This window comes from Lepisosteus platostomus, chromosome 4, assembly GCF_059453375.1.
Source record: "Lepisosteus platostomus isolate fLepPlt1 chromosome 4, fLepPlt1.hap1, whole genome shotgun sequence".
NCBI lineage: Eukaryota > Metazoa > Chordata > Actinopteri > Semionotiformes > Lepisosteidae > Lepisosteus > Lepisosteus platostomus.
The window spans coordinates 14226953-14240401 of NC_142614.1; the positions used below are offsets into that span (position 1 = coordinate 14226953).

Sequence of the window (13449 nt, forward strand, 5' to 3'; positions counted from 1 at the left end):
CACAACAACAGAACAAAAAAAAGTGAAAACGTGCTATTCAAAAGCACCTTTTCTAAAACTCGATAGTTTTTCACAAGCTATTTGTACAGTTTCTGAGAGGAAAGAAAGTCAAGCAACAGTACAAGGAGAATGGTGCATCTTGAAGCAAATATTAGCCCTAAGTCTTGTCCTGTTGCCACCCCATAACAGGGAGCATGAAATGCCCAAATGATGACTGGTTTGCCACAGCCTTCCACACTCTTTTACATTCTTTCTGAAGGAACCAGTAGCTTCATACATCTCTAACACATATTAATAGTTGAACAGGGTTTCTAACCTGAAGGCAAAGAGGAAAGGTAGCTGTTGCTGCTTAATTCAAAGACCAGTGTAGTTCTGCTAGGCAATTTCCGCAGAGACTGGCGGCTGCAATCGACCGCAGTACAAAGTCAATAAACTTTTCCCAAGCAAGAAGAAGGTGAAGGCAGGTTACTTTTTTGTACTCTACCCCTTTATTTGTTAAGGGGAAAAAAAGATTTTCTTTCTTCCTTATACATTTTTTAAAGAGGTTAAAGCTGAAAATGAATACCATCAGAAATTCACATTCAATTTTGCTTCGTGCCATCTTGTAGAGGCAAAACCCTACGAAGCAGGACTAATCAATGATTTTTTCTTTTCCTTCCCCAAAGGCAATAATAACTTATTTAAAAGAACATTTGAATCTACCTAATGAAATGGAAAATCGGGGGGAAATGGGGATCTCTTACTCAAGGGGATATCCTTCCCTTAAAATGGTTTTCATGTCTTTATCACTGACATTTACAATTTTACTTAAACGGCACCAGGACGTTTACATGGCACATTTATTTGAAAGTGCCCCTGCTACTCAGCCTTTCAGAAACATAAATAGTTACAGGCTAAGTGCTTCTCAACTGTACCAGAGCCAAGCTTTACAATAATTTCCTTTCAAATTATAAGGAAAAGTGTCAAAGCTTAACAGCACATTACAGTAATGCAACATTAAAACAGTTCTGCAAAAGCAAAATCCATATAGACCAAGTTTAAAATTTACCCAAGTACTATCATGGGATTATGTGTTCAAAATGCCGTCTGGACTACTTGTGGAGGACCACAACAGCCCAGTGGGGGTGTGGGTGGAGGGTAGTGGACAGCAATACCTCACATTTCACTTTTGAAACATGTCTTCCAAGTCCTGGACTTGATTTTAGTCTGTTAACATCCACGTTGGAATTACTAAAGAGCAATGGGGCCATACTTGCTGTGATCCCTCCAAAACCATGATCACCACCACCATCCTGATTGTCAACTGCAGCTAACACAAATGTGACAAAAGGAAGTAAACATTTGCACGAATGTAATGTTCATTAGTTCTAAGCTATCTGAGAAGTCTTAAATATGCTTAGCCTCTAAGCTTTTTGCTGGTGCAAATGTATCTAATACTTATGTTAAGTGACAGTGGAACTTTGAGATTAATACCTACAGTATATCTATCTAAACTCCTCTTCAAAAAAGATTTGGCCATTCTCAGTACTGTTTTCCCTCGTTCCTTCAACCAATTCCAACTAACAGTGTTATTCCATTGGCATTCCTTAAAAAAGAATCTGTGATGCAGAACTTTAATATTGTCTGATGCTTCATGTGAATATCTCTAAAACTGAGATGCTACACACCTGCAACAATACAGAAACTTGAATTTTGTGCTGGAACATGGCTCAAAAGTTTATTCGGCACTGATCCTTTGATGAGACAATCTGGTGGAAAAGGATACATGTATGTGGACCATAAAATGTGGGAACCTAAGGTGGCATTAAGCATAAAACAACATGGCATCTGTTGTCCTGCTGTACTATAATCAGCAATAAAAGTTTTGTGTTTTAGTGCATTGACCTCCAATTGAATTGGATCAGAGTAAATCTGAGATGTGAGATCAAGTGCTGAAATGCCAAGGTTACCAAAGCTCCATAGTGCTCTTAGAAAGAAAAGGGTAAAGGGAACATCCAGCAGAGCAGATGTGAATCCCGTCTGCTTCCCGGCAGAGCAGGGACAGATTGATGCTTCTTTCCCAAGCACAGCTGTCTTTCTTCACCTCCTCTATTAGAAACACAGAGCTCAAAGTCAAGCTTTATGGCCCTAAAATTACCATTCTCCCACACAAGCACAAAGTGAACACAAATCTCCGGTAAGTTGCTGGTAATTAACTCATGGCATAAAATAGGTACATTCGCTTCTATTGTATATGACAGTTAAATGCATGTTTATTCATTGTAATGTAAGCAATTTTAAAGAAACAAATAGGAGACATATACAGTAGTATATACAGTATATACTGTATATACAGTACAGTAAACTAATTTCGAATGCTGATGTAATTACCCCACCTGTTTCTATTACTAGGGTTTCTGTTGGGTTCACATGTACTGTAACTCACACAACTTAAGTGAGATAAACATTTTTTTCAGGCTTTCACAAGTTCTGAAAGCAGAGCCATCCAGCCAATTCTTGTGAATTCACTTAGAATTCACTTATTTTGGTAATAGTAAAGCTTCTCTCTGTTATCACATAAAAGCTTTGTTGATGTTTCCTGAATATTATCTAGTACACACTGAAATAAATCAATGTACTAAACTAAACCTGGATAACATCTATATATTAATTGATCTGTATTGCATTTTATAGCAAAATAATAGCACTATTTTTTTAATCCTATAACGATTTGAGCTGTATCAGGAACCTTGGCCTGGTGTTATAAATATACTTTTCAGGCAGAAGAAATTGATTTTCTTTAGTGCTCACAATTATTATCTCATGTTACTAAAGGCATAGAATTGTAAAGACACAGTAATTCCTAGCAGGGCTGTGCATTTACCACAGATGCATTCCCTCATCACTGAATTGTTTTTTGATTAGTTCCAGTTTAATCTTCAAATTTAATATAGGCTCGATTCATAATCACTAAATGATTCTCTGATCTTGTATTATGTACATTGCCTTATTTCTGTCAGAACTGATGAACAATTATCAAATCAAGCACTTGATGAATGAAACTGGCATTTATGCAGTTCAGAAGTGGCTGAGCCAGAGAACTCCTGCTCCTGCCTATTTTACTTGCTGTGAAAGGAGACAGAATTAATGTCTTAAAAAATTCAAATCATCTGTGAGCCTTTAAAAAATGTGAATGGTAACTACATGTGGTGCTCAAAAGTGCTCCCAGAAGAAACAGAACAAAAGTTACTAATTGACCGGCTTTCTCCCAAAATAGGGAAATATATTTTCCCGTCTTTGTTTGGATCTTGCAAGGACTTTGACATTAGAAAGTTATAAATACAAAATTGACAGACAATGGCTCCAATAAGTTATCTTTTGGAACACAGTGGGGTGATTAACAACTTGTTATCAATACATCATCTCAAAGAGCTTAACTTTGAGGGGGTCACATCACACATACTTCTGTCACCAAAAATGTTTTCAAGTGTTTAGAAATCATTTCCTAACAGTTCTTCTTACAGCACACTGCTTGCATTCTGAGACAGAAAAGCCATCATCATCTGCCTCCATGCATCATGATGGATTCCAGAAGCTGCTTTTTTCTGTCTCTGCGTGAATGACTCATGGCAACTAATGAGCAACCCAGCATCATTAAAATTCTAAATCCAAAGTTCAGTGGTTGATATGAATAAGGGAGGTGTTTAAAGACTGCTAGAAGTAGTCAACGATTGGTATGCTGTACAGCGATTTCTGTTTAATGCCATTAATTCTAGCCTTTTCAAAATCAAAACAGATAGGAGATTGAATTCCTATCTACAGAGATATCCATCACTAAGATACTTTTGTCAGTGGTGGAGTGGGGGATGGTGTGTGTGTGTGTATGTGTGTGTCAGGGGGTTCCAAACACAAAAAGAGGTACTGTTGCTTTCAAGGCAGCATGTCACCAGAGAGCATGAGAGCTATCAGTAGATTTAGCAGCAGTGTTCAGATTACAAATGTGTCAATTTATGGCTGACTTGAAAGCCCATCTGTACGACGGCACAGTTTAAAAGGGAGGCCACTTAAGAGTCCATCTGAACATAGAAATTTGCTAGTGAATTCAACACAAGAACTGTTGTCAAAAAATCTCATGTCATCTCCTAAATAAAACCATTGAATTTTGTTCTTTCTATTTCAGTTTAGAAAAGAGTTTTGAATGAAATAAGAGCAGATGTAAAAGTTATTTGATCTTTCCTTAAGTTATCATAGGACAGCACTTTTTTAGAATTCTGTGTTTACATCTGAATATAACAGTGCAATTTTGTTTTCAAGGAATTTTAAAACTACAGGTTTAAACACTCCTTGACATTGTTACAAAATATTATGTTCATAATTATCTTTAGTGAAATGTTAAAAAATCAAAAGCTATAACCATACAGGAAGTCTTCATAGTGCATTGTACAAGTTTTCATCCCTTGATTTCAGTTCTATGACTTAATTATAAGTTCTACTCACAAGCCTTATCCATAACAGATTTTACATAAGTTCTAAACGTACATTCAGAACTATTCTGAATTATAAAAAATATAATTATTCAGTATATTTATAAAGAAAAGATTTTGATTAGTGAAAAACTATTTTAGAACCCTATAATGACAATTAACACTAAATATACATAACAAACACAATAAAAATAAACAAAACATTTAATAAATTTATAAATATTGTATTAGAAATGTCATTATTCTACTTTGTATTCATCACTTATCACAAATAAAACATGACTGCAATACAGGTTATTCACAATTTTCAGCAAAAAAGAACAAGGTGATACTCTAGATGGAGGATGCGGCAGAGAACAGAGTTTGAGAACAAAGCAAGTCTGAATGTAAAATGGAGTCCTGATGAATGCTGGTGGTGACAAAGTTTTGTTACTCCTTGCCTTTCGTCAACAGAAGTAACTCCCCACTCTACCTGCTCTTCATGTATCTAATGCAAACTTTTCTTGGGCCTTTTATCGTGGGAGGCTTTATATAAAGTCAAATTTCTGTATGAGAAGAAAGAAAAACCAGTGGTCCTAATATGAAACCCTGTGGTACTCCACTAATTATTTAGTGCACATCAGAGTTTCAGTAAGGTCAGTAATTGTTGACCAAGAGATTGAAATACAATTTAGTTAGTTCCAAGGTTCTCCAGAAACCTTTCCTTCCAAAGCTCCAGAGTTCAAAATATGATTTATTTATATTTATTTAAACAGAATTTACAGGATTCTGCAAATGTGTTCACGTGCAGTAGATGGAAGAGCTCAGAAATTCTTCCCCTGTTCCTAAAGTATCTACAGTATATTGCTTCCATGTTATGTCATGCACCCAGTCATTCATGAAATTGATGAAAAATATTTCCTACTTTGGAAAGAGTAATCATGTGCTAGAATTACATCTGCAGCAATTTTAAAATAATGTCATAAAGGGGACACAGTCAAGATACTGTGTGTTTTTGTGATGTTTATGCAAGAAAAGCTGTCAGATTTGTCAATGGTTTTAAGCATGTCTTTAAAAGAAATTTACCACTGCTGAGCTATTTACACTAAAATGGCCAGAACACAAACAAGCAAGACAGATAACTTTAAAGTAAGTTTAAAACAAAAAGGTACATTCACTAAAACACAAACACAATCTTTTATAAATTGAAAGATTTAATAAGCATTTTAATTCATGCACAAGTATTCATCTTCAATGATTTGGTGATTCTGACTTAATGCAATTAGTTTGTGCTCAAAGATTAATTTCATCTTTGGAAGCATGGTACAGTATTAAAATAGTGTGTGTCTCAAGCCATTATCTCTAATGAAATCTGACAATTTAATTTGTAATCTGTCTTAGTTCTTGAGGGAAGGAGGCAGTGAAATCACTTGATGTTTAACTAAGTAGTATGTTGAATATATAACTTTAAAGGTTACACTATTCATACCTACAGTATAAAGCATATATCATATTTATATTTTAGACCTATCAATGTTGATACAGCTTGGCTTAATCTATTGAATGTAGGTTTGTTTCTTTTCATATTTTATTTTCTAAAACACACAAATTACTGTAACAAAACAATCACCTATTCATTATTTTTATAACCAGTTTTGACACTTGCTAATTGCATTTTTAGTTTGGCCAGAGGGTGGCAACGTGATGTGATAATTTTTGATTATTTTATTAATTATGTGTTAAGTTTCATGTGTTAAATAGTTTTAAAGCCTCAAATCACTTTAATGTAATTAAACTGGAAGAGGTGTTTTGCTGTGTTCTGATACATTAGTAAAAATAAGTCAGATTTATTAAATCAAATGCTCACAGTTTTTTTAATATCATTAGTAAGTGTCTTAATGGATTTTGGCTGTGCTATTAACTTTTAGCAGCTCAAAAACAAAGTCAGTGTCTGAGGAATCAGATGCACTGAATAGTGAAAGTTCAAATGAGTGATTTAATATTCTGTAGAATAAAAAAGGATAATGTTTCTGTCATTATGTATGAATCTATGTTTTAAAACAGGCAAACCCACTTATCCCTTTACAAAGAAATAAATGGGAAATAAACCTAAAGATGCAATCAATTAAACTCGTTACTTTAACACAGAATTACGTAATCCCTGAAGATGATTACTTCTGGAAGTGAATTAAAACACTTCTTAAACCTTTGGATATTTTAACTATAACATATTGTTTGAACATCAGTAAATGTAATTGTTTTAAATTACCATTTCAATCTTTACTTATTCTCTAGTCTATTTGTTTGTACTGCGTTGATTTGAGGTGCCTAAATATGTGGCACCAGCAGTAATTACATTTTGTAGTTGTGCTTATACTGTATATGCCTTCTCAATGACATCTACTTGTGCTGTGGGCACATTTAACAAAGCGCTAGCTTAACAAATGCATGGCTTTTATTCTCTCAGATGTGTTGAATTTGCAGATATGTTTGTAGAGATTAAAGAATTGTGATGGCGTATATTTAGGACAATACAAAGTCCAACTTCAATTCACCTGCAAGTTTTTAAACAAGTTACAAAACTTGGTATTCAACCACAGGAGAAAGAGATTTTGAGAAAACAAAAAATATTGAGTTCATAATTTTTAAAAGGCAAGCAGGTCATGTTTTTAACCTAATCTTAGCATTGGTTCAACATACTGTATGCAAAACAGCAGCATCTAAATACACTAAGATATTTTAGGAGACTTTCTTATTTTTCAAAAAAGCCATTGAATTTCATTTCCCAAGGTTACTTTTTTCACACATTATGGAAAATAAATCTGCAAGGTTTCCTGGTCTTGACTGGAGAATAGACGGAATATAAAAACTTTACTCTTTGCCCTGGGCAGAACTGCTAAGAATTTAGTTAGATAGTCTATTAAAATAATCTGAGTATGCCATAAATTAAATTGATGCTCATCACTGTGCAGTATGTGCAGTATGTGCATTTTTCTGTAAACTGCAACCAAGAGATTAAAATGAGATCTGTAGCCACATGGCCTTAAAGCCTGTTCATATTGCATGAGCTGAACACACCTCTGTTTGTTTAACATTTGGAAAGCTTCACATAAATTTTAATTAGCACTTGATGAGGTGAAATTGGATGAGTAGGATTAGTCTTCCCTCTGAGCTCCTTTAGGCCAGTGCAGAGAGAGGCGTACAGTTCTGTCTCAGAGTTTCCACCTTCAATGGAATGAGCTTATCTAAAGTTAAGTTCTAGATGTGTTCTGCAACTCGTGTCAATGAAATTAATATGTAATGTTATATTCAAGCTTGTCAAAATTCTATTTGTGTCGATATTAATGAAAGTATTTCCTACCCCATTACCCCGTTTTAGTATACGACCAATATACCAGACCATAGGTCTGCTGTCCTATAGGTGTGGTGCTGTATACTGGTAAGCTGGCATGCAGCACCACAAGGTCAGCTACTGAAGCTCAGCAGAGATGGTACTTTGAGATATTGAAGACTTAAAAGTACAACAATGGCATGTGATGCATTATGTGCACACCAAATATACAAAAATAGATGTTGACATTTGTTTTAATTTTCAGTTCTCCCTCAAAAAATAGAAAATAAAATGGATACAAGATGAAACAGTTACATAGTGTACATTGCTGAATCCCAACTATACAAAAAGGAGTTATGCTTACCCACAAAGAAATTATTTCCATATCCAAAGAGAGATAACGATTGTCTAGAAAAAGGAAGGTTATATATTTTTCTCCTCTAGTCTCTTAATCTTTCCTTACCTTGCGGACTCCTCTACCCCTGTCTTCTCCATAGTTAGTCCCCAGGATTTCAAAATGAATGTTGGGGTTTGTTCCATTTTCATTAAACTCTAGGAAGCTTGTCAAGCCACTGACTCCACCCTGGAATGCAGAAACAGAAGTAATCATCAAATAAAATCTGATTTATTATTTCTTAAAATGTTTTCTTGATTTTCAAGAGACATGAGACCTTAGCAAAACAGAATGTTTTCTTCTTCGGCAAAATTAAAGTCAACATGAGTCAATGTACCCTTTTTTCCTTATAGACCTTTCCTAAATAAAATGGGTAGTCCAATTTAATCATCACCAATATTTTACATTTCAAATGACTTGCAGTATACAGTATGTAGCTTGAGGGAAATGGCTTACAGTTTCCCCTCCTCACAGAAATTCTGGATATTCTTTACAATTTGACACCTTTAGGTTGCTTTGCTTTTATTCTATTCATACTGTATAGTCTTTTTATCTGCATATAATACATATAATTTAATTTGCCATTTCTCGGCTAGATTCTGTAATCTGTTTGAATCCTTTAGGATTTTCATTGCTGTTGAGTGTTTAAATAATTTCGCTTCACCTGCAAATCTGATAAGTCTGCTAATGATAACAGAATCCTTGACACACATATAGATAAAAACAACAATGATTCTGAGTAATCCACCCAATACTTCACAGAGTGCTTCACCCCAGTTAAATGGAATTAATCTCAGATGTCTCAAACTCCTTGCTTTCTATCCATCATGTAATTCTGCTATACAGTACATACCAAGATCCCTTGGCCATATTTATAAGAAAAGGGGGTTAACCTCATTGCCCTGGCTAAAATCCACTCTGGGTTTTCACAGTAAAGCTTCTATAAAGCTCCCTGTAATTCAAATGGTGGAGCAGTATCTCACTTCTCCCTCCTCCCCCTCCACTTCTGCTGGGCAGTGGGTTTGTTGTTAGAGAATGTCTGCAGGATAATGTGGGTCCCTCCAATTATGTAAAATTGGGATCCTTAGGGATACAAAGTGCTATATAAATGCAAAGATTTATTAATTACTCTCCTTTCTTTTTCTCTTGCATCTACACAGAAAAGAGCATTTTATGCCTTACTTTTTTTCAATGAGGTGCAATTACAAAAGACATTTTGTTAATCTTTTATTCCTGATTTTCCATAACGAAGCCTATTAAATCCTATCTGCACTCAGTGTTTTGAAATTTGATTAATAATAACAGAGTGGAAAACACAATACCACATTTACTTCTGATGAAACATCCCTCCACTCATTATCAATAAGCTGCTTATCCTGGATGGGCTCATTGCAAGCCAGAGCTTGTCCGGGGAGTATGGGCTGAACTGAGGGGACAAGACTGCACCTTCCCATATGGGATGATAGCCACTGCTGAAAATGACCAATCAAACTCGACCAGCGTGCGTTTAGGAGGTGACAGGAAATCAACGTGCCCAGAGATAAACCATGGAAACAGGGAGAGAAAGTGCAAACTCCAAACAGAGGAAACACAGCCTGTCAGAATTGAATCCAGGACCCTGGCACTGTGAACCAGTAGCACTTGCTGCTAAACTGTCATCTAACCCTGTAATAATAATTAAAAATGATTACTGTTAATCTGAATTTTCTATTACTCACTGTTGCAGAGAAAGCTTACAAGCATGCAAGAGAAAAACTCTCCCCAATTTTGTATTGCCCTTAGTATCATAGGAAATGACTTAGCATTCTTGACTTTTATGGGGTATTACAGTAAGTGGAGATAAGTCAGGCAGATGGCCAAATATGGGCAGAGAAATAATTAGTATGTCTATATACAAATAGTCTATGCATTTCTGTTTGGAAAAACACAGTGTTCCTGTGGGGAGAGCAAATATTTACCATTATGTGTGGGAAAATAGCCTCTTGTTCTAGCTCAGCTAGCTTAATTATGTTCATCCCAAGTGACTCACTGATTTATTTATTTTTTGCTTTACTGATTTTTGCAATCCTCCCCAACCAAGCACACACCCAAGTCTCCTCTGGCTGATTATTTACATTTACAAACACGTTATTCCTTTCAAGTACCTTTCAGACCTCTTTGGAGAAGATATAAAGATGTTTATAGTACTGCAGGATATGTATTAATCAACAACAGATTAAATTCTACAACACTGAGGAGAGCACTGTGTTTAAATACTATGTATTGTCAAGTCTGAGAAATCTTTAAGAGTCTTATTTACCAGGAGCTGGGTATTTAAAGTGATTTAAATATGCCCTAGTTCACAAGGAATTTTGCTGCTCTTTATCCTAAAAAGTCATTGTATACAGAAATTGCACAGCAGTTTAGCTGAAGTATACCCATCCCTCAATTTAAACACACAGCTGGTTTACATATTTTCTCTATAATGAAGCTTTGCATTCTATAATGAAGCAAAGCAATTTTTGTTATAACTAAGACATGATCTTGTCATTCAAACAGAAGACACCATGCTCAAAATGTTACCTTCCACAACACAGTTCCTCAGTGTGTCTCCTTTCTTTTCTACACATGATTTATCTTGCCTGTCTTTTTGATCACGGTACTAGTAATTATCATAAACAAGCATCTGTGCTCTTTCCTAATTCAGTGCTCTGTTAGGGCAAAAATAAGTATTATCAAATAATTTTCTGGACTATTGGAATTAATCAGAATATTTACATATGAAGAACAGTAATGAGAATTTCCTCTTTAGTTTATGAATTTTCACATTGGAAACATGTGACCTCCAGTACAACAAGGGCCTACGATAAGTCATAGCCTTTGTCTCAAAAAGCAACTTTAAAATGACAGCTATCAAGCACGTTTAGCATCAAATCTGTGAAAAGGAAGGAAAATGACCACTTTCTTCAATATCTGATCTCATCAAATTCTAATGCTGCAATTATTTTATTACCTGACTGCCTTTACCACAGGCAGTCACAGGCTGTGATTCCAACATTTGGCTTGACAATCACTAATGCAGAGAGACTGCCTTCAGCTATTGCAGGAAACCTCGCATTGTTTGACCTTGGAGAGCTGTAACCTGTCATTTCCCCCCTCATTTTTCTTTTATTCGTTTTTCAGTCCTCATCTACAAAGCCATGTTTTGCTGTGCAGTTTACATGAAGCTCAAACCTCTGAGAAATCACAAATCACAGAGCTAAAATTTGAGAGGTGTACCCAGTGTCTTCAGAATAGTGGTACGGCCAGCAGTGAGCTCCTTGAAATTCAGAAGCTCATCTTTTTCTTCCTGCCATGAAGGGTCATAAAGGGCCCTGTTAGGATAAAGACTCAAAACCTTGCCTGAAGCAGACACCAAGGAGAACAGAGACTGAAGGCAGAGCTGCGTGTTTTAGGTTGTTATATATTGTTTTAATTAACCAGAGCACTCGCATTTCCTTTTATCAGCTACAATACGGCGTTAATGTCAGGGACGGATTTAAGCCCCCTTGTATAACAAGTGCGGCTTTCAAAAACATTAATGAAACATAGGATGCAAAATCAATTATTTCTACTTAATATGCAGTGTATACAGTACTGTTGCTTTATGAGCAAAATCACTGAAGTTCTGTTATTCATTTTCATATAAAAAATTGTATTATTATTACTGTTGTTGTTGTTGTTGTTGTTGTTGTTTGGGTGTGGATTTAGGAGTGACAGTAGGAGAATTGTGTGTGTGTGTACAGAATCAACGCCTCATCTTTTATTGTTAACACTGGTTCCTTAGAATCCTTCAAGAAGTACAGTATCTGGGTAAGATTTTCAAACTGCCAACAGATAAGTGATCACGCTCCTTATCTTCATACTGTACATGAAAACCTTGTCACATTTAACATCAAAGTGCCTTGTTCTCTTCTTGCGGTTTGTAGGTAGGAGGCTGTTTTTCTTTAACAAATAACAAGGTTTTTAGATAGCATTCATTTGCGATTAAGAAGAAGGAATGGTTCACATCCTATTTTGGGCCTCCTGTGTTTCAGGAGACAAGTCAAAAGTGAATGAATCGTACCTTTTTCACTGTATCTAACATGGACCGTCCGCCCTGCCAAGGCTTGGAGTTTTTGCGGATGCAGGTCAGGCTAGCCATGCTGTGCCATTTTCTGTCCTCCAGTTTCTTATGGAAGGCATTAGCCAGCAACAGAACTGTGTCGTAGATGTAGCGATTTGTAATCTAGAAAACAAGGAGGAAAGAAATTCATGAAAAGTAAAACAAATAATATAATCTTCTTAAATCCATATAAACAGTCAATGTCCCAGTAACTGCCGCCTAAATAGTGATGAGACGCCAAGGTAAGAGGTAATGGATCAGTTTATTAACAAGTGAATATATTTCTTGTAAACACAAATTAAAAATCTTTGTCAATGTAAATGCAGAAATGTCATTGTTACCATTACCCAATTCCTTACACAGATTATTTATCTACTTGGGGTGGTGTGGTGGCTCTGTGGCTAAGGATCTGGGCCTGTGGCGGCAGGGTTGCCGGTTCGTATGCTGTGGCAGGTAGAAGAATCCTCCTCCGTTGGGCCCCTGAGCAAGGCCCTTGACCCCAGGGGTTAGTATAAATGGCTGACCTTGCGCTCTGACCCCAAGCTTCTCTCCCTGTCTGTGTGTCTCATTGAGAGCAAGTTGGGGTATGTGAAAAAGATAAATTCATAATAAAATAAATTGTATATGGCCAATAAAGTGATCTTATTTACAATACAAAAAGCCTAAGAGGAAGGTGCATGAAATATTACTTACTGATTTCATTGAAAAGGCATGTTTATAAAAAAAATAACCGAGGAAAGTCTGATACTCCTTTTATCATGAATGTTAGTCTGAGCTAAAGACTTTCTATAACTTTCAATAACATATGGACATGTTAAGTCAGACCATATTATTAGTGAGACATTTTTGTATTTCCAGGGGATGTGAAGTAATCAATTACTTGGCATATGTACAGCACAAGATGGAAGTCTGGTAAACCAAAATACAGGGTGTTTTGTTATCTGTCAGGGAAATATGGCACTCACCCAAACATGGAAATGCAAAACACCCTCAAGCTTTCTTTTTCATTACATCTTCAAAATAAAAACCCCTTACAGATCCTTTTTCAGATTGTCATAAGAACACAGATATTTATGAAATGACACCAAAGGACCACTTAAGTTTCAGCGTGTGTGGTCATGAGTTAAGGTGCATAAAACTGAATTTCATAAAACCCTGG

The 13449-nt window shown here is 35.8% G+C and overlaps 1 protein-coding gene across 4 annotated transcripts in view; it reads right to left on the bottom strand.

The window, feature by feature from the left end:
• grid2 (glutamate receptor, ionotropic, delta 2) overlaps positions 1 to 13449 on the bottom strand; it is a 608583-nt gene that overhangs the window by 195985 nt on the left and 399149 nt on the right. For all 4 annotated transcript variants that reach the window (XR_015935866.1, XM_088628644.1, XM_088628643.1 and 1 more), the window contains exons 7-8: positions 12252 to 12413; positions 8237 to 8356 (exon numbers count right to left, since the gene is read on the bottom strand). Coding sequence is in view for 3 of the 4 variants with exons in the window: in XM_088628644.1 (XP_088484770.1) it covers positions 8237 to 8356; positions 12252 to 12413 (282 nt within the window). In the remaining variant the exon portion in view is untranslated. The remainder of the gene's footprint in view (positions 1 to 8236; positions 8357 to 12251; positions 12414 to 13449) is intronic.